The 27,118-nt window shown below is 38.5% G+C and overlaps 1 protein-coding gene across 1 annotated transcript in view; it reads right to left on the reverse strand.

Annotated features, from left to right (window-relative positions):
* GRIN3A (glutamate ionotropic receptor NMDA type subunit 3A) overlaps positions 1–27,118 on the reverse strand; it is a 165,745-nt gene that overhangs the window by 100,100 nt on the left and 38,527 nt on the right. Inside the window, exons 2-3 of the mRNA XM_077140632.1 lie at positions 18,284–18,888; positions 569–1,616 (exon numbers count right to left, since the gene is read on the reverse strand). Of these exons, the coding sequence (XP_076996747.1) occupies positions 569–1,616; positions 18,284–18,888 (1,653 nt within the window). The remainder of the gene's footprint in view (positions 1–568; positions 1,617–18,283; positions 18,889–27,118) is intronic.

Consider the following 27,118-nt stretch of genomic DNA (forward strand, 5'->3'; position numbering starts at 1 on the left):
CCACCAGAAGGTGGAAGAGGCAAGGAAGAGGAAAGGGGCCTGCAGAACTGAGAGATAATAAATTTCTGTTTAAGCCCCCAAGTTTGTGTACAATTGTTATGGAAGGCTTAGGAAACTAATATGATGGTGAAAAAGGGTTCTTTGCTATTTAAAATTAAAATGCTACTATTTACTCCCATTAATTCCTAAGTTACACAAAATAATTTTATGAAGCCTGCTTTGGGTAAAAATGATTTATGCAAGAGAAATTAGACCTGATTATTCTGAACATCCATTCTGTCAGATGATCAAATAATACAAGGAAAAACTGCATTAATAGATGTTTCTACCAGAAAGAATAAAAACCTCCTAAAACCACTCATTCTTTTTTTTTTTTGGTTTGTTTCATTCAATAATGCAATTAAATATTTAGTTCAAGCAAGCAATAGCTTTTTTTTACCAGTCTCTTTAGTTGACTGAGATAATATTCTTGTACTACATGGAAGAACACAGACACTCTACAGCATAAGACATAATAAATGAGTTTTGATAGGCAATAAAGAAAGCTAGAATAAAAAAGAAGTATTACCTTAGGGTCATGTATTCCAGAAAGCTCTTCATAGATCTTCTCACCTACCATAACAGCAGCCAAGTTTGCCGTGTATGTAGAAAGGCAAAACATACAGAAAATGGCCCAAAGATTCATTAGAAACCTTCCAGTCCAGCATTTTGGAGGTTTCATAGCTACTGTTCTACCAAACAAGAGGGCATAACAGACATTCAAAGCTGAAGAGAAGGAGAAGACTTTACTTCTGTTCCGTCCCTTGGGAGTCATACCAAAGGGGCTCTTCCATTCATAAAGAGTGAGGAAGATGGCAGTGATGTGCAGAGCCACAAAAATCCCCAACCACATTGTCCAGTGAAGTGGCCACATGAAGGCTCCAATAGGAGCTGCTGTGTCTCGGGTCCTCACTAAGATACCCAAGCTGGTGGAGAAGAAAGGACTAGTGAAATCTATCACCTGGCTTCGTGCAGTATTGATACTGAACGATGTAACTGCCATGTGGGCTGTCCCACTCAAGAGATCACCCACCAGCCCAGTCCAGTGCCCATTTTTCCAGGCTCCATACTTTCCATCCCCAACAATATAGAGGTCAAAGTCAAAATTCATGTCTTCTGCTAGCTTTTCCAGCAGATCAATGCAATATCCATAGCAGCACTTCTTGAATTTGATGGGCACTGTATCATTACTGCTATGGAGGCTGCTGAAAAGGTCGTCCAATATGGAGGAGTCACTTGTCATTGGGTCTAAGCAGAGTTGGCCAGCAGGGCACAAGCCTTCATCATCTACCTCCCGTGTGAAGACAAATGGGTGCTCGATCAGGGTAACCACTCGCAAGTGCAGCTTACTTGGGTATTGGAAGTGGGTTTTGTGCCTCTGGGGCTGCTCTGGCCATATCCCATAGTCCATGATGATCTTTCCTCCCTGCCAGCTGCCCAGGCGGGTCCACATTGGCTTTCCCATGGGGTCATGTTGCAGATTCCAAATGAAAAAGTTGTTTTCTGAGCTGATGATGGTGGAACCTTTCACTCTGATGGTCCCACTGAGGCCTCTGAAAGTGGTGTTGGCTAGAAACCTGGCAAAAAAGAACAAAGGTAAAAAGTCAGGAAGAGAGGTGAAGCAAGAAATTGGAAGCAATGCTGTTCTTTGCTTCTCTATATTAAAAAAAACAAAACACAATAGCTTTCTTTTTTATAAAAGGCCTTGCCTATCATTTCTTCAGGAATTAATAAACTGGACTCTTTCCAGGAGAAGTGTTCTTTTTCACTGAGAAAATGACATCTCGCCCTCAGATTCTGACACCCTAGCCAGGCACTTAACTCTTGGTCTTATTCCAAATCTCTTCATTCTCTATTAAGAGTTGTGTTGTTTTCCATTGCAAACTGTCAATTATATATTCTCACAACTTTCCAAGTGATGGAGGTTCTCAGCATCTATACCATGTTTCATTTACACCATTCACTATGTTCTGTTGCAACTAGATTAGCTTGATAAATAAATTTTGAGTGGGGGATGAGTTTTAAAAGGTATGAGTATAGTTTTATAATTGCTTAATCATTGCATTTACAATACTAGAAAACAGCCAGCTCTTCTTACTGATGTTGCTCACTGTAGCACAGAAACAATCAGCGTACCTGTCCCTCTAAGGCCAGTCAAAGCTGCAAGTTGGATATCATCCATGAAGCAAAGAAAAAGATGATAAATAGACTTGCAGTTCTCAGGATAGCTTCAGGCAACCCTTCCTCTAAGTCATTAGAGAAAAACAATTGGCTCTAACTCTAGAGAGAGCTTTTGCCAGAGTAAAAGAAAAGAAAATTACCAACTGAATTATTTATTGTTTCTTAACTGTGTGAACTAGAGTACCAACAGTATATGTTCTGACATGGACCGGACAGGAAAATGCTTGGTCATGCCCTTAGTCTTTCTTGAGTCTGGGAAGATAAGACAGGAAGAGGCAATATATAAGTCTGTAGCATCTCTGTACACTTAAATATGACCCTGCATCAGGAGAAAAGTCTAGGCTTTGATATCAGACATACCTGCATTTGAATATTGGCTCAGCCACATTTTAGCATTGACCTTGGACAATTTATATAATGCTAAGTTTCAGTTTCTTCATCAGTAAAATGGGGAAAATAATACTTCTCCATTTCAAGGGTTGGAATGTAAAGCACCTATCATCCCTTCTGAAATGGATCACATGTTCCAGGAATGGCAGCTGTTATTTAATGTCATTCAAGTTTTTTTTCAATCAAACCTGTCACCAGGCCACTTTCCCAAGTCTTTTTATGGAAATTTTCTAGCTCGAGACACAACATATCACATTAAGATGAGCCCATAGGGGCAGGCCACGGTGGCTCAGCAGGTAAGAATGCTTGCCTGCCATGCCCGAGGACCCGGGTTTGATTCCCAGTGCTTGCCCATGTAAAAAAAAAAAAAAAAAAAATGAGCCCATAGAAGGTACTTATTGCTCACTGCAAATTAAAAAGAATTAAATTGAAATGTGGAATATACATAGAAAGTTTTTTTTTTTTTTTTGAAGAATCAAATGATACAAGTTTAGGCTCTCAGCAAAATGCATCCATTCATTGGCTGACATAAATATTTTACTGTAATTTACAAATGCAAGTACAAGTATTAAGAAGTTATGCTGCCACAAAATGGACATAGAAAAATCAAAAAGTGGAAAGAATGTACTCATTTTCATTAGAGATATAAATGTAAATTACGTTTGAAGATGCCACTCGCAATGAATGCAGCGGGAGCGTTCATTTTGGAAGATTGCATGTAGTGGTAATTATTCATCTGGGCATTCCCCAGTGAGACTCTACCACTTAAAATGAATTCTATTTGGCAACAAGTAATGACATCTCAGTTATCTTAGACTTTAAAGCAGTTTTCTGCTTCTTTAGAGAACTAGGGAAGCAAATCATTAAAATAGATACAGATTAATCAATTGATAATTACCTAGGTACCATAAAGGAAGGGTGACTGCAATTGTGTTTCTGATGAGCAACCTATTTTTAGATCTGTTGAAAACACACATACATCAATGTGCTGGCATAGCCTTGGGAAGAAAATGGCTAGTAGTAAATAGTTAAATTTTTTTGGTCAATTTAGTGATCAAGAAAGTAAAGCCAAAGCTGTAGAAAAAAGGAGCCCTTCATTATATGAAGAGCCTTTGGAGCTTAACGATCATAAATTTTTTAATTGGATGGATCCTTGAGAGACTACCTCTGACTAAATATATAATTAAACCAGCTCAGAAAAGAAGGCACAGAAATAGTTCAGAGATTAAACCACTTCCATGTGCAGTGGAACCTATTCTTCCTTCTCCATGGAAAATAACAAAGTAGCCATCCCTGAAGGAGGGGGCTTAGTTGTCTTTGGAGGCAGCCATTTGTCACAGAAATGTGAATCAGTCAGGATCAAAACATCTTCAGTTTTCCCCAGTGCTGTCTCCCTATGCAATTGGCACCAACAATGTGAGTCCCTGAGAATCCCCATTTATGATGGATTATGTGTGCCTATTTTATTTTCAGTCTCATGGTGAGAGCCAATTAAAATAATCTCATCAGTAGCTTTTAGTTACAGGGATCTTCACTATGTATTCTTTGTAAGGACAACGAATAGTAAAGATTAAATGCTACTATATTCACTGAAAGATGAAAAGATTGAGATCCTGCTTTTGCTTAAATTAAATTCTACCATGCTCCTTTTTCTCTTGCTTTGGATTCTTCTCAGAAGAACAAGAAAAAGAAAAATCAGCACCAATTTCATTGGCAAGATACATGGACACAAATGCCAGGTACTGTTCTTAACACTAGGGTTTCAGAGATGAAAACCACACTCGTTGTTCCCTATTTATGAGGAAGAAGAAAAGTGAACAGGCAATTCTAAAGCAGAGTGACAAATGTCAAGATGGAATACACAGGAAGCAAGGGAGTTGCATAGTCAAGGAAGGGGTTTTAGAGTAGGAGGTGTGTCTTGAAGGAGGAATTACAGTTAGCAAGGAAGAGAGGCTGGAGAATAAGGCTGCAAATCCAGGGAGATGTGAGTGCAAAGGCAGGAGGCAAGAGAATGCTAGTTGCATGAAGATTAGTGATGAGAAATAGGCTGGAGATGAACATGAGGGACCAGCTAGAAAAGGGCTGAGGTTACATGAATGAATAAACTAAACGTGGTGCATACATAACAACAGGATATTTTTCAGCTATAAAAAGGAATGAAGTCCTAGACATGCAGCTAACATAGATGGACTTTGAAGACATCATGTTAAAGGGAATAAGCAAGGCACATAAGGACAAATATGACATGATTTCACTTATGTCAATTTCCTAGAAATAATAACATTATAGAGGATGGAGGAGAGGGAAGGAGGAGTTGTTGCTTGGTGAGTTCAGAGTATTTGGAAGTTTTAGAACTTTTAAAATAATTAAAAAAAAAATTAAAAACACAATACTGTCATAATAGGACAGTGACTGTAATAGCAAAAAATTAGAAATAATCTTGATGTTAAATATAAGACATTAAATAAACTATGGCACATCCATTGTGCTGATTTGAATCTGTTGTGTACCCTAGAAAAGCCAAGTTCTTTAATTCTCACTCAATATTGTTGGGTGGAATCTTTTTAATTGTTTCTATGGAGATGTAACTCACCCAACTGTGGGTGGTAACTTTTGATTAGATGGTTTCCATGGAGATAATCTCTACCCATTCAAGGTGGGGTTGCTTACTGGAGCCCTTTTAAGAGGAAAGCATTTTGGAGAAAGTTTCATGGGCAACAGAGCCCACACAGCTGGAGACTTTTTGTAGAAGGAGAGTACCCCCAGGAAAGCCTTATGAAATGAGGAGAGAAAACAGATGTCACCATGTGCTTTCCCAGCTGACAGAGGTGATCCGGACAGCATCAGCCTTTTTCGAGTGGTAATCTCTTGTTGGTGCCTTAATTTGGAATTTTCATGTCTTTAGAACCGTAAACTTGCAACTTATTGAATTCCCTTTTGAAGAGCCAGTCCATTTCTGGTATATTGCATTCTGGCAGCTTCTAAACTAAAACATACATACTCATATTTACAGATGTAGAGATGGAAAGATGTCAGATGTTTATTAAGTGGGTGGACATATAACTTCATTCATGTATATGACTTAATATATGTAATCATCTACTTTTTCTATATATACAAAAAGAAATGTTCTTTTTCAACATAAAGGTCATGATGAAGGCAATAGGGAGCCATTGAGGAGAGTTTATCTGGGGAGGGATGTGATTATCAGATTTGATTTTAGATTTTTTTTCCAGGCAGTTATACAGGACTAGGGGTTACCCTAGTCCAAATGTGAGCAATACTGCTCCTTCTCTCCTCCTCTCTCTTCCTTGCTTTATCTCTTCTTCTCTTGCATAAGGTGGCAAGGGCCAGGTAGTACCTTACAAGTGGAGAGGTGAAGGCAAAATCAAGAGACATTTTTTAGTCTTCAGAAAGAAAAGTAATTTTAGGAGGGCCAAATGCACAGGGTACATTTAGTTCACAAACCATATTGACAGTGTGTGAAACTCTGCTGGATAGAAGGTTATTAATTGAATACCAGCTTAATGTAAGCCCATTGAGCTATATAGCTACAAAGAGAAGAAAAGTCTTAAGTTTAAAAAATAGAAATGTGGAGCCTGGTCAACAGGAAATACAATTCTGCGCTGCACCACCATATTCTGTGCTGCTCCAGCCTGGATGGAGCTCTAAATGGAACTTCCAGATTCAGGAATGTAATGAGGAAAGGCCAAAGGAGGAAAATATAACAGGGTGAGGATATCACAATATGCTGGTTGGAGAAGAGGGTGGAAATGCATTAGAAAATAAAACAGAGGGAGGATGGGACTAGACCATAGAGGCCTGACACATCTATTTTGTGAAATTGGCTTTTATTTAATAAGAAGAGGTGAGCCAGGAAGATTTCAAGGCAGAATAATGACATAACTAGAGGTCTGCATTACTGATACTGATCTGGAAGAAAATAAAATGTGGGTACAGGAAGGAAGAAGAGACGATGACCAGGAGAATGCTTGGGAGAATATTTAAGAGCTTTATTATGGTAAGACAAGGGCCTGGATCTCAGTCTGCCTGAGAACCTAGTTTAGCACTTGCCTTGCCTTACTGGGCGCTGCACAGAGCGGTTCCAGTAGTCATCTTTTTTACCAGCAAACCTCCCAAGTGACCATTCTGCTCAAAAGGATGAGTCAGATTAGTTCATTTGCATTAAAGTTACTTACTACTTCAGTGAAATATCCCAATTAGGTTGCTAATTAATTATGTGTGTTGATTTGTCTAGAAGCCTGGATAAAATATGCACTTTGCAAATTATGTAAAAAAAAAAATAAACATTCCACAGGATAAACAAATCAACATTCCTTATATTTAAGATACATTTTAGAAGCCACATTTGCACATAAAATCAAACATGATAATGAAAGGAATTTTTTACTTATTGTTTAAAACAAATGAAAGATGAAGTTAAAAGTAACACGTCACCCAATCCTTTATTTATTCAATAAACTCACTATGTGCCAGCACTGCTCTAGGTACTGAAGAGATGGCAGTGAACAAAACAGAAAAGTATTTATGCAACTTTTATTCTACTGAAGGAGACAGAAGAAATATGATAAATAAGTAATATGTATGGGATTTTGCATAGCGCCAAGTGAAAAGGAGGAAAAATAGAGCAGGATAAGGGGTTAGGAAGAGTCAGAGTTGGTGGTCATGGGGTGAGACTTTGGAGGTGAGGAAAGGCCTCTGAAAAAGAGCTGAAGAAAGGAAAGAGCTAGCTACAGGGGTCTCTGGGGAAAGAATTTACTAGCCAGAGAGAGAGCTGTAAATCCTTCATCCTTGAAGTGGGACTGGTCTGGTGTGTTTGAGGACAGCCAAGAGAGAAAGGGCAGAAGAATTGAAGACGAGGTCAGAGGAAACTTTATACGTGTTTAGGGATTGGGAAAAATAGGATTTGTAAATCAGTGTAAGAACTTTTTTTAGACATCGGTGGGTTTTAAGCCAAAAATTGATACAATGTGACTATATTTTTGATGTTGTTTGCTTTTGTTTCTTGTGTAGCAGTTTATTTATTCATGTATTTATTTATTTTCGTTGGCGAAGTTGTAGGTTTAAAGAAAAATCATGCAGAAAATGGAGTTCCCATCTCACTGCTCCCATTATTAACATGTTGCCTTAGCGTGGTAACTTTGTTATAATTGATAAGAGAATCTGATTATAATTGCAATCCTAACTGCAGTACAGAGGTCATATTAGGTCCCATGGTTTGTGTTGTACAGTCCTAGGGTTGTTGTTAATTTTTATCCCAGCAGCATACATACCACCTAAAATGTCCCTTTTTAACTCCATTCAGATACATAATTCAGTGCTAGTAAGTCTACATTAAGCAAGGACACCAGAATGCTAGGTGGGGAATGGACTGAAGCTATACTAGGGCAGAAGCAGAAAGACCAGACAGGAGCTGTTTCAAACCCCAAGGTGAAAGGTGAGAGGTGATGATGGCTTGGAAAGAGGTGATAGTAAGTGGAGGTGGGAAGAAAGAGCCAGATGAAGGATGTATTTTGAAGCTGGAACTGACAGGACTTGCTGATGGCACAGACATGATTGTTAAGAAAAGGAGAATCAAGGATGCCTCTAGGCTTTGGCCTGAGCAGCTGGAAGGTTTGGGGTGCCATGAATTAAGATAAAGAGCCCTGTAGAAGAATCAGGTTTGAGGTGGGAAAGAAGTACAGAGTTCGGTTTTACTAATGCGAAGTTTGAGATAATCTGTAGATATTCAAATGGAGATATGGAGGAGGTAGTTGGATTGTCTGGAGTTTATGAGTGAGATCTAGACTGCAGATATAAATCTGTGAGTAAGGAAGAAATTTGGGAGCAATTGTAGATAAGGAGAAGGTAAAATAGGACAAGATAGATAAGAAGGAGAAAAAGCCCAAGGTAGAAATCCTGGGACACACCAACATTTAAAAGTGGTACTTGTGAGGAAGAATTGGCCAAAGAAACAGAGAAGAAATGACCAGAGAGATAGGAGAAAAACAGGATGGGTTGTATTCTAGACATAAAAAGGTGTCTCAAGGAGGGAGCATGATCAGCTATGTCAAGTGCTTCTGATAGGTCAGATAAGATGAGGACTGAGAATTAATCTTTAGGATTTAGAAACATTAGTCACTGGTGACCTGATAAGAGAAATTTCAGTGAAGTACTGGAGTCTAATGCCTGATTACAGATTCAAATGAGGATGGGAAGAGAGAAACTGAGATGATGTTTAGAGGGTTATGCTCTAAAGAGAAGAAGGAAAATGGAGTAGTGGCTGGAGGTAAAAAATTAAGAAATACACAACATACACACAGATACACATGTGTGAGATGGGAGAAATAAGCATGGATTTTAAGCAGATGGGAACGTTTGAGTAGAAACGGAAAAATTGATGATACAGGAGAGATGGGGAGAACTCCTCTTGGCACAGCGCCTTTGAAGGGCAAGAGAGGTTTGTGATATAAGGTACAAGTAGAGCTTTTTGCTGTGGCAAGAGACAAAGGACAACAGAGATGGTGTGGGTACATCGTAGACTAACTGTCGTGTTTATCTTCATTTACATTACTGTCTGCACTGTTCATGTATGTTGGGGACAGAATAATGTCCCCTACAGAAGGTGCATTCAGTCCCAATCCCTGGTCCTGTGAGTGTAGAACCATTTATATACAGGATGTTTGAAGATCTTATTAGTTAAGGTGTGCCCACACTGAATGAGGGTGGCCTTAACCCAACATGACTGAAGTCCTTATAAACAAATTGGACACGGAAGAGAAGCCAAAGGAAGCAGCTGGACACTGAAATTAATGGGACCTGGAAGATAAAGGCAAAGATGCCACCATGGGCATTGCTATGTGACAGAGAAGCCAAGGACCAAGGATTCCTGGCAGCAGCCCCAGAGCACCAGAGTCTTTGGGGAGAAAGCATCACCTTGCTGACTCCTTGAGTTTGGACATCTCCTAGCATCAAAACTGTGAGCCAATGAATTCCCATTGTTTAAGCCAACCCTCTGTATGGTATTTGTTTTAGCAGCTAGGGAATGAAAAACAAAGTACTATCTTTACTTTTTGTTAACTAGCTCTAAAGTTTACTAAAGTTACATAAAACCTCTTACTACATATGTGGCTATTTTCTTAAAGACTTTGAGACCTCCTTTCCTCCTGAGTCTTCTTCTATCTTGTTCAGCATATAAAGTTTTGCAAACATTAGGTTTATTCTAATTTTGTATATTGTCTTGCCTTTGAAATAACTCCCAATCCCTTCTTTCCCCAGTCTTCATTTTGGAGAAATATTAATCTAACCTTGTTTGTTTAAAATGCATCACTATCTTTAGGTCTTGCTCCAGGCTTCAGTTGTTTAGGGTCATATATTCATTCTGACTTTGATCTGTTTTCACTCAATAGCTTGCCTCTTTGTACATCTACTTTTCCTATTTGCTTTTAATTTCTTTTAAATTGCCCTATTATCTTTGCTCTCCGCCACTGTTGCCTTCCATTAATCACATCTGTAAATGAATATAACTATTTTTGCTCTGTAAAGCTTTACATATATTTTTTCCTTTGGGAACTTTCTTTGTATCATTAATAAAATCTGTATCATCATTCTATTATACCTTGAAAAATGAGCTGAATTTCTTTTCTCATGAGCCTTTCCTATCATATCTAATATTTTACCCTGAGGGATGAGACATTTATTCATTCTCCATAAAGTTCTATAAAATTTTTTAGCCTGTGTTAGAGATTAATTTTGATTTTTTGCCTTTATCTGATTAGATGTCTTTGGCTATGTTATCACTCGTGACAATCTGTCCCATCCCCCACCCCCCCACCCCAATTCTTGTCAAGTTTACTGGGCTCACTTGTCAGCTTTAGTTGCTCTTATGCACTGAATATAAACAGTTTTTCTTAGTCATTTTTAATTTAGTTCCCAAGCTATCAATTGTTGATAAATAGCAGAAAACTTATCTTGATAATGCCCTTTTAGTATGAGACGAAGTCATATCTTCAAAAGTTTCCCTTTCTCTTCCCCTTCTTTTTCTACCTTCTCTTCCTCTTCCCTCCCTCTTTTTGCCAGAGATTCATAAATACTCAGAAATGCCATCTTTCCTCATGTGATTCAGATCTACAATGATGAACTGAATCTTCCAATCAAATATTCACAGCCTCCAAAGTTCTACACTTCTGCATTAGCCACAAACCCACCCTCAGGTTAGTTTTCTTCATCTCTTTATCACTGAAGAGCTCTCAATTATTCTCTCAGTCTTACCTCTTTTAGAAAATTTACACCCAATCCTGATGTTTCCAATGTTTAGAGAATTCTTCTGTTGTCTGAATTGTTACCTATTTATATTTTATATTTGCATCTTGATTCATGTGTGTGATTTTTCTTAGTCCTTTAGGGCTTTTTCTCAATTTCTCTTATTCTCTAAATTATTCTCAGTTTACATCTTCTTTTCCTCAAACTCTACATTGTTTTCCCTTGTCCCAGTCTTTTTATGGTTTCGGCACAGTGGTTAATCTATGGTTATCTAATCATTCCCTTTAATTTTCTTGTTCTGGATTTTCTCCTCTCCTCCCTTTCCTCTGTTCCTTTTGGTGAGCTTTTTACAAAGAAAATGTTAATATCTTGTCTTGTCGGCAAGAAATCTTGTCTTAAATCAGCTCTTGACCATCTGTAGTTCATTTAACCTTGTGGTGGTTGTTGTCACTGCAGTCCCTTTCCCACCATCCTCTGAAATTCATTTCATTTACTTCCATTTATTTTTTTCAATGTCCCTTTACCATCTCCCCCTTTCCTACATTCCTGGGTGACTTTTCTCTATTTGCACAGTCACTCGTTATTAGTCAGCTTTCACTTTGGAACCTGTTTCCCTGAGACAGCCCCTTGTGATCTCTGCCTCCCTCTGTTTTAACCTGAATATGGCCATCTTAGCCGTGGAGTTTACCCATGATCCAGTGTTGTCAGAGGACATTACTTTGAGCTGCTTCTCTACACATGGGGCAGCTCTCGAAATTAAACATTCAATGGGGATGATTTCTTGGGCCAAATGTAAAATGACTCATTGGCTGTCATCTCGAATTCTCCTTAGTATCTTGAAGTAGAAGTATTTGGCAGCTGATTTCCCCTATCTGTGACTTTTTGGGACAGTTATGATCCTTGAGGGCATCTGACATTCATCTTCATGTACTCAGAGCAGTGTCTTCCACAGAGCTATGGCTAGAAATGAACAAACCCTCCCTGCCCTGTTGTTCTGCTTTATCACACTGTAGCCTGCAGAGGTGAAAGTGGCATCAGTATTCATTGCAGCACCTGCCACTTAGAGTCATCTTTGAAACTTTAGGCACAACATGGTGCCTGGACAGAGGAACTCACTCAATAAATGTATGTGGGGTGAATACAGTTAAAATGCATTTCTTCTGTTCAAATCAGACAAATATCTCCTAAAGAGCTCTTCATCACTCTGCCACAAGAATGAGGTTCAATCAGAGTGAGATGCATTTGCATTTGCAATTTACAGATTGTCTAAAGCCTTAAAATCCCAATACATTTTCCCCTGAGTAATGAATAGTATCAAAAATAGAAATTAATTCAAAAGGAAATCTCCCTGAAGATAAAGATCCAATCTTAGGACAGAGGGTGCCATGCATCTGAATCATTCATTGTATCATCTTTTGAAGCAACATATGAGGATCATTTAAAAAATAGGTTTCTATCAGGTAATGGACAGCAAAAATTTAATAACATTAAATATACATATGAATCACTTAGGTCTATGTTTTGCCAATTTTGGCCATGTTTTGCTATAAGTGAAACTATAAGGTGGAAGGCAAGTTTTTTTTTTTACCTAAGAGGAAAAAAATATTGATCTACGTCTTTGGGTCAGATTTTAATACACATTTCGGCTGTGTTGCTCTTGATGTGTGTGTGTTGTTACTACATTATGAAATCAATCACGAAGGTAGGATGCTTTCTTTGTTTCTGCTTCCACATGGCAGAAATGGTATGCTGGCACTCTTTTCACTCTGTTTTCTTCCACACAGTAGTAATATCTTTCTCATCCTTACCCCTTGATTATAGGTATGGACATTAACTCTTCTTTAAACTTATGGTCTATGTCCACCTCTTGGACCATTCCTGGCCACTCTAATACCCCATTTTAATTCATGCTGGCTCCCTGGATCAAGCCCCAGTAATCAGCCCAGGCAGCTTCCAGTATTGCCCTGCTGTAGCTTTGACGATGGGGATATTCTGCAGTGTTTATCAAATATTCCTCCTAAGGATTGAGGTTCTGTTGATTGAAGCGGCCCCAATGGAGAGATCTGGAATTCTGAGTAGAGCTGCAGGTTTGCCCACTATAGCTTCAAACTTTTTTGTGGTTTGCATATATTTTACAGTGTTTGCATAGCAAGCAAAAAAGTCAACAAAGAGCACAATTTCCTCTTAGGCAAATGAGAGTTTGGAAACTTTACTAATTTAGAAAGACTCCACAGTTTAAAACCTGCTGTATGTGGGATTCTGCATTAAGTCAGTTTGAGTCGTATTCATCACAATAGGTCCTGAGGGAATATATATTTTCCAGTGTCCATTATTTGAGGACCTCTTGACAGTGTAAATTTCTGAATCAGTTCTTGGCATGGTTTAAGTGACATAGAGAAAGAGCAAGCCCAAAACATTTCAGCCCAATTAGTCCAGTGACAAGGTTTCCTATTGAAAATGTCTGGAAACCCAGACTTTAAGCACCGGCCTCCGAGTTTCATGACACCAAGGCATGTGTTTTCTAGAAGAACTGATTCCTCAGTAGCCTTAGCAAAGAATGCTAACCTAGGTATAACAGCTGGACACAGCAAGTCACCCCACAAGCAATGGGTTCACCTTGGATTCCAGGGAACCAATGTCACCAGCACCCAACACCTAGACGCCAAGTCCAACATGACTGCATTTCTTTTAAGTACATATAGAAACACATGGGGAAACTGGTTTGGCTCATGGAGGTCCTTAGGACAGAAAGCTTATACATGGGTAATCATGCCTCCTACTTTATTATAGCTTTTGGCTGACAGAATATAAATGACAAACTAATAGGATTCCAATTAAAAAAGGCTTATATTGATTCTCAAAGAATTGGAACTTGGATTTAGATGAATTGGTTTAAATCTTCCCTTGTAAAGGTGGATGCCTTTAGGCATGCCACTCAACTTCTTGAGGTTGGAATCCTCCTAGATAAGGAAATTAAAATGCAGAGCATTTCAATAACTTTGTCAGAGTTACAATGCCAGTAAATTATAGAGGTGGTGGACAGGGATATCCAAAATTAGAATTATACCATGCAGCCTCAGGTTCTTCTGGAGCCCATCTTATGTCCAGGAATGAATTGGGGAACATCATAATTTTACACCCTGGGTTATTTGATGGATATATGTTTCAGTCTTTTTTTGTTTTTGGAAGCTTTTCTAGCACCTCACAATGACTGGCACATAACAGGTTCCCAATAATATGTGCAGAATGAATGAATAAACTATTCCCTAATAATGAAAAGCCTGTGAGTCTTGGCACTGCATCACTATGTAAGCACAGAGATGAGCACATCTTGGAGGAGAAAAGATGAGCACACTGGATGATTATTCAGGATCAACTGAGAAGGGAGCTTAGCTGATGCCAGATGATAATTACTAATAGGATGAACACTGTCCCAGTGAAGCCAAAGGATCAGAGACTCTTTAGACCAAGGGAAACAAGCTGTCTCTCAGTGTCTAGCCTCTTAAGAGTCTTAAAGAAAGGGTAACTTCCCTTGACAAGGCTATGACTAACCGAGGGTCAATGGATTCATAAGCACCTACATCCTTGTACAGAAAGCATGGACAAATCCTAACCCTGAAAACAACAGATTCATCCTCAAACTTCTATTACTCTCACCAGAGCCTGGTCAGAATGCAGCGGGGGAGTAAATGTAAGAAAGGCCAAGGCCAATTTTGAGAAACAAAAATAATTTTTTAAAAAAATTACTTTTAAGGCCTTTATATTTTATTACTTTATTTGGTTAATTTGTTATAGGATTATGATTTTATAAATATGTCATGGCTAATGTTCTGCCATTCAGCTGGCATCCACTCTCCTTATAAAATGTAAATGGAGAGCCTTGCATAAAAGCCCGGTGTGCTGTGCTATCAAATTAACTACTTTTTTCAGAATCATCTCAAATCCTCCTCATATGCAACTGATGTTCCAATGGTACTAAATCTCTACAGCTCTTGGAGAATTTGCATATGCCACTTCCTATGCCTGTGAACTTGCAACAAATCAGAAAACTCACATTCATTCATCAGGATCCAATTCCAGTGTTTCTTCCTTATCACTAGCTCTTTGAGAAGAGTTCATAATTCTTCTCGTGTGCCTGAATATATCTCTATTTAAAAAAAAATCATTTATCATATTGCTCAATAAAAATTTACTTATTTTTTTGTCCTCAGGCACTAAAACATCAGCTCCAAAATAGCAGGATTCGAGTCTTCACTTTGTCTACATTTAGCTTAACGAATGACCATTGGCTGGACACAAACACCTCTACATATGTATAATAGAAACAGAATCAAAATAATATACCAAATATAATTGCTCCAAATATTTAACATTTAATAATGAAACATCTTGCAACTAAACTGTTAAAGATCACACTCTCAACTTGGCCCCCAAATGCTTGTGGTTGCATTTTCTATGATGGACTTTTGCTCTCATGTGGGACCCAGGCAGGATAAACTGCCTTATACCTGTAATTATGTCTATGTAGACTGCCATAAGAAATGATTTTTTCAGTCTAAAAGCCTATGCTGCAAATGCCATGTTTTTGGGGATTTCATTAGCATTTTAAAATGTTAACAATTCTGTCAGTCCAAACCGAAAATGACTGTGTGAGAAATAAAAGCTTGCATAACTCGGCCATCCCCTATTCATGGCTCATTATCCTCTTGGTTTTCACTTTTCACTGAGGAAGTGAGGTCAGCCTCACAACATTTAGGTGCAATTAAGAAATTTACTGTATGCAAATGTGACTTATGGACTGAGAATAACTAACTTTCTAAAAACAGTGTTCAACGCTATAAATAAGGATGATGAAAAATCTACTGAAGTTTGATGGCTGGAGGCAGCTTTTCAGTTATTCATTATAAAGACTCCTTCCAGGGTTTTGCCCATTTCCCTTGACCCTTGGCTGAACACTTTGAAACTTTCTCTTTGACCATTTTCCTCAGGGAGTTTCAGAAGTCCTAGTTATATTTTCTGAAGTTCTTTGAGTTCAGATCTCAAACACATCCATCGGGACAAAAATATTGTCACTGACCCTTATATATTGTGAATTGCTGCCAGAGTCCAAAACCTCAAACTCCTCTTTTACAACTTTCAAAGTCTATAGAATAAGCAACTTGTAGAAATAGGCACAAGGGCAGAGGCCATCTGCTAATCTAACATTTTACAAAAAGGGAGGGGGGTAAAAAAAGGAGGAAAAGAAGAGAACCAGATGGTAAGTATTCAGGCTTCGACATGTTGTCTTTTTAATTTAGATAGTATTTTATTTAACTATAAACTATTCATTTTTCTTGTGTAGCAACAGATGGAGGATGTCAATATAATGTAATGTTTACTTTCCTTCTTTGTAGGCCAATTTCAGTAACTATCTATTAAGTGCCTGTGTTATGCTAAGCATTGGGCCAGGCTGAATAAAAGTGACTCTGCTTAATGGAGTTTATATTCTAGCTCTGAAGTTAGACACACAGACAGACAATGATGACAGAACGGACTAAGGACCATCAAATAATTTCATGTGCAAGGTGCCATGGGATCTTTATGGAAGGAGGCACATAATTTTAATATACATGGAGTCTCAGGGAGCTAAACAGATTAGTTGGATCTTATAAAATGAACTATTAAGATATAACTTAAGCAAACAAATATTCTTCCCCGAAGTTTCCAAATACTTTTAAGATCCAAGAACCATTTTTATTGCATTCTCCCTTTTAGACGAGACAGAAAGAAGCTAAATAACTTAATGTAGCTTTCACAAGTGTTTTTTTCCGATGTCTGCTGTTTCTGCTTGTTCTTCCAAAATGATGACTATTCAAATTTACGAATCAAAGTTTGGCTACACATTTGTTATAATGAAGAAATTTCTTGTTCCAGATAAAATCATAAGCCTCAATTATGTGTTTCTACAAAAACAACTGATTAAATTTAGATAGTAGCTGTAAAATAAAACATGCATTAACTTTAATCTTGTGGAAACTCAAATACAATATGGGGGATAACAGGAAGTCCAGAGGATGATAGAACATCTAATTTTATCATTAACAGATCCCTAACAAATGGATTTTGAATTATTTTATTTTATTAACAACATTGCTTAGGGAGTTTTTGGGTGGTGGTTAGTCTTTAACTCTGCCGTACATATAACATTTAGCATGTTGTTTTGCATGCCCAATCCATATATATAATTAAATGGAAAATGCTGGGGACTTCCTGACTCTTTACCACAAATTCGTGACTCTTCTAAAGGCAGAACCCTATGAGGCTGTCTTTGCCTCTCCACCCAAGCAGGTGTCCTGTGATGACCACCTAAAATTAGGGTCTAGCTTAGAGGTAAGCCTTCACCTTCGAAACACATTCTGCTCTGAGCCTTCTCTTTTCAGAAGAAAATCTATGCTCCTATAAAGTACCCTTTAAGGATATTTCCCTTTTTCCAGGGATCTGTGAAAATCATTTCCATACAATGAGTTATTTTTTACATTGAATGGACTTTTTCATTCTACCTTCTGAATTAGGTTGAAGAATTGGAGAAGAAAGGTACATACTTTATCATCATCATCATCCTTGTCGCCACATCTTTGTTGTCTTTACAGAGTCCTTATTTCCATCTATCGCTATTATTTATGGATCTCTCTCTGTCATCCCTCTCTCTCTCATCATCATCATCCATTGCTGTCTAACCACAACAACTTCATGGGGACGAGGATCTAATATTCATTTTACTACAGGAAAATAAGGCTCAGAGAAGTTAGACCAAGTCATATAAGTTGTAAGTGGCAGAGCTAAAGTTCAAGTTCAATTTGTTTACAGCATCCAAGCCTTTAACTACTACCTTGTGCTGAGGAATAGTATCAAGGCCTGGGAAGAGAGAGAGAAGTCCATTCCCTGCTTAACATATTTATTTTTTGTATAGAGATTTAGAGAGATGTGTCTAAGTCTTCTGATATGGAAAAAAGGGTGCAGGGAAAAGAACATTTTTTGTGCATTTACTAAGTGCCAAGCATGGTGTTAGACCCTTTCATATATAATTTCACAAAACTTTTATTATAAAATATCAAGCTATTCAATTTTATCCTAGTTTACTAATTAAGTAAGCCTCAGAGCTCTACTTATCAAGAACATACAGGTCTTAAGGCAGGGCTTAAAAGCAGGTCTGAGTGCTCCCCACTGCACCATGCTATTACTCATCTATTGACCAAATTAGAGATGAAAAATCATGAGATATCAGCCTTATTAAACTAGAAAGCCCCTCAGGCACATTATTAGAGTTTAAAGCTACTCAGGGCCAAGATTTATGCAGAGAGGATGGATAAAGAAATCTTAATTCCTGTGAAAGCCCTATGAACAGGTTGGCCAACGAGGCCTGGCATCCTACCTTGACAAATACTGTCCCGAAGTGAGATTTGTAGCCTCCACATCCAGGCAGTTCATCGTGCTGGGAATGAGAGCAAGTTCCGGCTGGATCATGGTAGCTGTGGCTACAGCCCTGGCGACCAGCTCCATTGCGTCTTGGACATAGTATTCAAAGACAGACTGCGTTGTTTTCCCATGAGCAATGAGCCCTAAGGGCAGACCTTCTGTCCTCAATTCCTCCACGTTCTGGGAGTCCCCCAGCACCCAACGAAGCTCGGGGGTCATAACCCCAAAGTGGGTGGTGATTTCAAAAATCCGCCGGATACTATCCATGTCGCAGCCAAACATTACCACCGTGGAGGTACTGTTCTTCAGGTACTCAAGCTGGACTTGCAGAAAGCTCAAGACTCCATCGGAGGAGGAGAGGTTGGTGGTGATGTTGACGACAGACCTGAGGTGGAACTTGGAGTTATTGTGGGTGAGGAGGAGGAAGTCGGTGATGTTCCAGTCTTCCTGGCACAGCAACAAGCTAAAATTGTACCAGTTGTTCATGGTCAGGATTGAGACAGTGACATCAGCATCAGAACTTAATGAATTTTCTAAACTCAGTTGTAGGTGAAGGGGATTCTGTATTTAAAGATATGAAAAAGAAGAATTAGAAAGCATTGACCAAAGACTGTAACATAGGGTACTTTTGCTTTCTTACGAGATTTAATCCCTTATTTTTTTTCCCATGTGATATTCCAATGTCTCTGGGAGAACATTCCTATTACTGGGAAAACTATGCTTCCTGCCCAATGAGACTGCTACTTCCTTACAAGGGATTCAATACAAAAATTACAAATGGTAATGTTTGCTTAGAGTACTTGTGGGCAGATGGTTCTTGGTGTAAATGTCAGGGTTGACACTATTGCATTTTTGGTCTTAGATTTTTATCAGGCTTGTGTGCTTCCTCACAGAGAGACCCCGTGGTGCATTCTACTTCCTAGTATTACTGATATTAAATTGTTTGTTTGTTAAACTTTCCTCTCTCAGGTGAAATAATTGAAATAAGTTATTTTTTCTTTCTTTTAAAATTAATAGCAGAGAAATCTTGATGGTACAGATACTTGTAAAAGGATGGTGTGAAAAATGGATACACCATAGTTTCCTGAACTTCTAGGCCCTTGAGGAAGGAAATTCTTGGAATAATTAGTAATATATAAATCAAGGGTTAAGGTTACATGTATAGTCCCATATCTTTGCCTACTGAGCCTGGACCGTTGCCATGAAATGTAAAATGTGTGCTTGTAAACAAACACATTTATGGAACTTCCATCACAATTTTATCTCCTCATGGACTCACCCACTCAGTAAAGAAAGACTATCTTATTTGAAAATTCACAAATTATTAATTACATAGGTCAATCATGTATTCATTTGTTAACTTTACCCAAGTACACATATTTGATATATTTATTCTTTAGCAGGAAACCCTGAAAATGTTTAGTACCATGTCTTACACATGTTAGGTGCACAATGATTATTGGTTGAGTTGAACTAAAAATAGCCTCTCACTAGGCTATTTTTGAGAACTTATCAAGCATTTTGGCCAAAGGTATGTGTAGAGAAAGAAGGAGGGCTTTCTTAGTAAAGCTTCCATGTCCTGGTACAAATGGAAAGAAGTATGGACTATCCCTACTCCCAAGAAAATGTTCAATGAGAAATAGGATTTGAGCTTAACTTTGAGCTCTTTGAAGGATTGAAAGTATTTTGATATGTGCAGAATAAGAAGTCAAAAAATCCAAGGGGGGTTTCAGGAGAAAAATTGTAACGAAAGGGAGGAAATGAGAGCTATCATGATAGTAGGTAGGATGGGCTCTTAGAATCTATTCTGTTTGGACTTTGCCCTTCCAAGTTAAGCTTTGAGCAGAGCTTGCCAGGAGAAAGCTTTTGGAGAAACATCTGTGAGCAGCATTCATCAAGGAGAGAGAGAAAATTCTTCCTGGTATAGATTAGGTGCTAAGTGTTTGAATAGGAAGCTGATGTTGATAATGGCAAGGGAAGGCAATGAGAAGAGATTTTACAATTAAAAAGGATTTTGTGACAAAATCAGAAATAAGAAGCAAAGGAGAGGGAAGTATCAGTAACCAGTACGGAGCTCATGGATTCCAGACTTGAGAGACCAGACAACAACTTGAGGTGAAAGGAATGGAGATTTCACTTCTTCGATCCAATTTTTGATTCATGTAAATTGCTCCAGAGAGTTCTTTCTATAACCTCCTCTTTTAGCTTCTCTACTGGATTGAAGGCTCAGTAGCTTCCCCCCACCAAAATTCATGTCCACCTGATACCACAGAATGTGACCGTTTTTGGAAATAGGGTCTTTGCTGATGCAATAAGTTAAGATGAGGATACTGGATTAGGGTGGGCCCTACATCCAACATGACTTGTATCCTTATAAGAAGAATGAAGTTTGGACACAGACATGGACACAGGGAGAATTCCACATGACAAGGGAGGCAGGGATTGGAGTGATGCATTTACAAGCCGAGCAACACCAAGGATTACCAGCAACTACCAGAATCTAGGAAGAAGCAAAGAAGGATCCTTCCTTAGAGTATCAGAGAGAGCTCAGTCCTGCTGTTACCTTGATTTTGGACTTCTAGCCTCCAGAACAGTAAGAGAATAAATTTGTAATGTGTAAGCCACCCAGTTTGGGATGTCATGGAAGTCATAAGAAATGAATATAGTTTCTTTCTTCCTTTTTCATTCCTCTTCTGCCTTAACCCTTTCCCCAAAGCAAAGAGCAATACAAGCCAAGCTGTACATTTAGCTGGAAGGAACAAAATATTCCCAACTGTTTTCTTGGCCTCAATCCCCTATACTGTTGCCAGTTTTCTTTCTGTAATATAAATATGATCATGTCATTCTCTTGCACCATCACCTTTGAATCACCCACAGGGCATGTTTCAAAATTAGTAACGTGGCTTAGAAGGCTGTTCCTAGTCTTTAGCTTCACCTCCAGCACTTCCAGTCATGTACATCAAGACAAGCCACACTGGACAATCTGCTCTCCCATATCAGAGCACACATTTTCATACCTGCACAGTCTGTTATGCTGATCTCTCCATATGGGAGTGGGTTTCCCTACATTCACATTCATCCTTCAAACCTCAGCTCTTCCATGAAGATTTCCAGAATCTATTTTCTATACTGTTCACTCCTTTCTCCATGGCTTCTCCTGCAGATCTTTTTATTTTCTCAAAAATATTTTTGCCCTTTTGATTTCCTGCCATGGTGAACAGGGTGTCGTTCATTTGGATGTTGCATTAGTTCTTCTGACTGGTGACCAAGGCTAATTGTCTCTCATCTGTGTCATGGTGTTATTTTGTTCATCCCTATGTTATAGAATTTTTAACATCATACTGTACCTCTTTGGTTGTCTCTCATACTACATTGGAATCTTCTATAAGACAAGGACCATATCTCAATGATCTCTTCTAGAACAGTTCTTCCCTAAGCAGATATAGTATCCATCAAGAGGATTTTCTCTTGTGTTCACCACAAGTGTTGTGCTATGATTATCATCTCTTCACTGAAAAACTGGGAGGAGAGCAAGCATTTCCAGCAGGGCTCCAAGTCTCACTATTTCACCCCAGGTGGCACAAAAGGCTCTTCCGAACCCTTTTTCCTGAGGGTTCCAGTAAATCAGTATGAGAAACAAGCTCTAAGAGAAGGGATGAGATTGTTCTTCTCTTGATACGTAGAGGAGTGAAATTAGACAAATCAGATAGAACATTTAGCACCAGACACAGAAACAAACACATGTAGTATGAAAAAGACAGAGATGGGGTGAAACACAGAAGCTGCTAATGGATAAGGATTAATCCGTAATATCACACCTGATGCCTAAAAACCTTCCATTGTGAATTTCCAGATTTTGAAGCCAATCCTTTCATAGACTTCAGGGACACAATTCTTCAGACAAATATTTACCTAAGTAATAGTTTAGAGACATCTAGTGAAATGGCATTTATCTAGCAACCCATGAAGCAGCATCTCCCAGTTTCTCTCCATTATAATGAAAAACAACAGGCACACAGAGAGATAGGAAAATATACAAAGGCTGATGCTAAAACTTTTGCCAGAATCTGGGGCAAAATTAAAGAAGACCTATGGGACAATCAAAATCTGTGCCTGACATATGATTTGCTGTTTACAAAAAAGCAGACCCATGACCAGAAAGAATGTATAAAGAGCTAAAAAATAATTTCCATATATTCTGCCTCCTAAATCAGAGGTCCAAAACCAGAACAACCCAAGAAGCAGGAAGCCTCTCTCTACAACTGCCTCATAAGTGCATATGAGTTACATCAATTATATAAGCTCAGGAGAGGGAGGCAGGGTAAATGAAAATAAGAACTTCAATTGTGCTGATAATTCTCATTCCTCTAAACAAGAGCACTCTTTATCACACATAGCATATTATATATTCTTATATGCTGTAATATACACCTATTATTTGCTATGGAAATGAATTGTGTCCGCACAAAACATGTTCAAATCCTAAATCCTTTTCTTGTGGGTATGAACCCATTTGCAAATAGGATCTTTGAAGATGTTCTTAGTTAAGGTAAGGCCAAACTGAAGCAGGGTGAGCTTTAATCCAATATGACCGGAATCTTTAGAAGCAGAAGAAATTTAGACACATGAATAGGAGGCAGATAGGGAGAGAGACGGCCATGTGACGGAGGCAGAGATTGAGTTAGGGATCACCAGCAAGCCTCTGCCAGAGCACCACAGACTTCAGAGGAAACATGACCTGCTGACACCTTGCTTTTGGGTTTCTAGCTTCCAAAACCACGAGCCAATGAATTCCTGTTGTTTAAGCCAACCAGTCTGTGGTTTCTATAACAGCAGCCTTTGCAAACTAAGACACTATTGCACATTTGAATATATGCAAATATGTCAGATTAGTCAGTAATTTAAGGGATTTTCAAATGTGATTTTGATTCCAGTTGGATTTTTTCCACCTAAGATGCCATCCCACTCCACTCCACTCTGTTCATTTTTTGGCTTTAATTCTGGTCATAATCTGCCTCTACATTATTTTGGAGGCTGCAATTCCCAAAAGCGTAGGGGAGGCCATGGGAGTGGGTAATGGCAGTGCTGCAATGTCCTCCTGGAATGCAGTGCCTAGCAAGTCATGTGCAGAGCTGGAGGAAGAGTGGGGTCCCCAAGATGATCGCAAAGTTGGCCCCAAGTGTCAGACAATCACCCAGTGGTGTGGGGGCAGATGGTGTAGGATGTTATGGATCAGAGCGCATTCGAACTTAATAGTCTTAAAACTCTGCAGACAAGAAAATCAGATAGACTGATAAGAAAATTTTGTAAAAGAACAGCAATAGAGGTCCATGCTTTAGAGGCTATTAGAACACAAGAGCAAATGCAATTTCATAAAGTAATGAAATTAAAACAAGGAAGTCCAAACAAAAGGGTTAACCACTAAATACATCGTGTAGCTATTAATTTATATAAAAAGGACAAAGTATTAAATATAAAATTAATATGTCATAAATCAAAAGTCATAAAGATGTGTAGAAGATATATAGTATTTGAGATTAGGTGTTGGCAAAACATTATTTGGAAAAATAGTATGACTCAAATTTTGAATTCCATCATATATTAAAAATAAATTCCAGGCCCTTAAAGAGCTAAATGTACAATATGAAATCATTTAAGAGATAAACCAAAAAGGGTAAACACATCTCATAAATCACAATGCAAAGAGAAATATACTTAAGTTGTACATTATAATATATTATTTCTGGCTTTAAACACCCATCATAAACAAAACTTAAGGAAAATGAGAAACAAGGGAGAATATATGCAGCAAATTTAGTTGACAAAGAATTAAAGTTCACAAAATATAAAGAGTATTTACCAATCAATAAGGAAACAGGCTCCTTGATGGAGCACTCATTTAGTCAAGAAAATAATTTAAACTCCTACCTGTGCCATGTCCTCTGCAAGGACAATTTCCTGTTGACTATAGTCCAGTACGTGAAAAATAAACAATTTATAAGTAATGGGACAAGTAAATACTTTATATAATTATGAATTATGGAAATTACTCTAAGTGAAATTCATTGGATACAGCAAGAGTGGGTGAAAGGGAAAAGTGTTCCAAGAAAAGTTTAGTAATTATGGTTAGCAGAGGTAAGTAGGTTCTAGAATTTGTATTGTATCAACACTCTTTGAGATTTTAGGAGAAAATAGGGAGTGCAGTTGAAAATGATATATCATCATTTCTGTACATACATATGTAATATGATTTATAAAAGCAAATATATTTAACTACAAGTGTGGTTTTGTTTTGACCATCCATTCTTCTTTGCCTGGATATTGTGTCTTTATTCCCACAAATTGGTAGGAGTTACCATCTGCTTTTATATTCCCTTTGTTCAATGCTACCTTGTCCTCTTCTATGGCATCTACAATGTTCTTGCTTAAGACTCAAGCTGTCTTTCTGGCTTGGCTATGTGCTGTCTTTTGTGGTAAGGCGAGCTTTTCTCTCCTCTTCCGAGGCTCAGTAATGTATAACAGTAAAGGGTTTTGGGCTTAGTGGGTCAAGCTAAGCTATGTTTAAATTCTGGCTCCATCATCTACGAGCCATGGAGCCTTCTACAAGTTCAGCTTCTCTGAGTCATAAATTCCTCATCTCTAAAACGAGGACACTACTACTCCCTACCTTACAGATTCATTATAAGAATTAAATGTGAGAATGTGATAACGTGTAGAAATTGCCTGGCACAGAGTGAGCCCAGTAAGTGGTAGCTGTTACAGGTTGCTTGGAGTCTAGTCATTGTGTTGGAAGTGCTTGCTAAAGTGACTGCAAAACATTTTTTTTTTTCCTATTTTTACACAATAGTCTTTGTAATGGATATCTTGTACAAATACTACACCAACTGCTTAGCAGGAAAACAATAGGTCCATGTCATGCTGGGAGAGACTATTAATTTGGGAATATTATGCCTATGCCAGACTTTCCAGTAGTTCCTCTGGTAACTAGTTCCAGCTCTACTTTGGAAGTGAAGAAATTGTTGGTACCAGCTGTTGGAGACCCCCCCATCAACTTTTGTTCTCTCTGAGTTCAGAGATTCAGCTATTTTCTGGATCAGTAAAAGCTTCAAAACCAAGATTGGCTGCAGTGAAGAGCTTGCCAGAGAGTGCTGAGATATTCCCTGATGGAAGAAAAGAGGTAACAAAGCTAGGTTTATTTTAAGAATGGAGAAAAGATGAAATTCTCTCAGCTCTTTCCTGGTCAAGCAGATCCATTTAGTTTCACCTTCTGGGCCAAAGCTCAGAGAGTGCAAGTGAGCATAATATTTCTACTTTTAACAGAGAGAAATTCTCTTCCTTTCGTAAGTCTGCTGATTACTAAAGGCATTCAAGGGGGGCTCAAAACAGGCTTTCCATGCTGCTATCCTTTCTCCTTAAAGAGGTTTCCTGTTTCTGATTACTTCATACCTCATTTGACCTGTACTTATACAGGTCTTTTTTTTTTTTTCTTTCTGAAAACTTAAGCTCATTGTTTCAGAAGCCCAGGCTTTTAAATAAATTAACTGTGTTTTAAGGTTGCATTAGGAATAAAAGCAAACATAAGGCATAGTCCCTGCCCAGAAGTTGTAATCTAATAATAATAATAATATGAATGACAAGCTAAAACCCATCAAAGTCCCTGGTGCTTTATATGCATTGGATTGTTTTATCCTCACAATGGCCTCATGAGGTGACTATAACAATTAGCCTGATTTAACAGATGACAAAACTGAGGCTCAGGAAGAATGAGTAACCTTCCCAAGGTTTCACAGCTATGAAAAAAAATACAGCCTGAATTCAAAACCCAAATTTGTCAGACTTGAGAGTGTGGCCTTTTAACCCTCACTCTAGACTGCTCCTGGTACTTGGTGAGAATATGTGAGATAGACCCCTGGATTTATAGATTTAATGTTTACAGTTCTGACTATTTGCAAGCGATCTGAAAGCCCGAGGGAATGGGGTCACTTTTAAGACGTGTCATGACATGGGCTAGAATGGTGTGCCTGGGGGCTGGGCAGGAGCCAGAGGGAGCCAAGCCCAGTGTCCTGTGTGTGCCTGGCTGCCCAACTCTTGTTCACTGAGCCTCCTGCGTGGAGCAACTCTTATGAAATGGTAAATATTGGGTTTCTTCATCAACAATCTCCAAAGGGAAGCCAGTTGCATAGTTAATGACATTGGTTTCTTATTTTATAGACTCAGAAAGGTTGGGAAAGTTCTGTTGAATTTTTTTGTTTAGATTTTACTGAATCTCATGGTGGAAACTATTGGGGGCTATCAACAAAGAACCCAGGACATATCCTTCAGGAGTTTTGAATTTCTGATTCATAAAACAATAAATATCAGAATCGTAAAATACAACAGATGCTCAGAAGGGAGGATGATGAACACAGGGTGTAACTGGCATGAAATTTCAATGCATGCTGCCCATGTTCTCTGCAGCACAGGGAAGGCTGAGAGGTGTGGGGACCTGTGGGGACTGTTAGATTGGCCCAGTCTCAGAAGGAAGACATTCAGCATGGCATGTAAAACACTGTCTCTGAAGACAACTGGCTGCTTTATTCACTCAACAAAACGCATCGAAAGCCAGGACATGAATACATAGATGTCTGTCTGCAGGCAGAAGAAACGGCAGAAGCATACATGTCCTACCCTTTGAGCAAACCAAATCCCTCTGAGCCCCAGGTTAGTTTGCAGAAAAGGAAATCAGGAACATGTCAAGTTAGTTTATGGCTATCACTTAAGCTGCCTGCACTGGGCTCTTGATCATGCACCC

Source organism: Tamandua tetradactyla, chromosome 2 (assembly GCF_023851605.1).
Source record: "Tamandua tetradactyla isolate mTamTet1 chromosome 2, mTamTet1.pri, whole genome shotgun sequence".
NCBI lineage: Eukaryota > Metazoa > Chordata > Mammalia > Pilosa > Myrmecophagidae > Tamandua > Tamandua tetradactyla.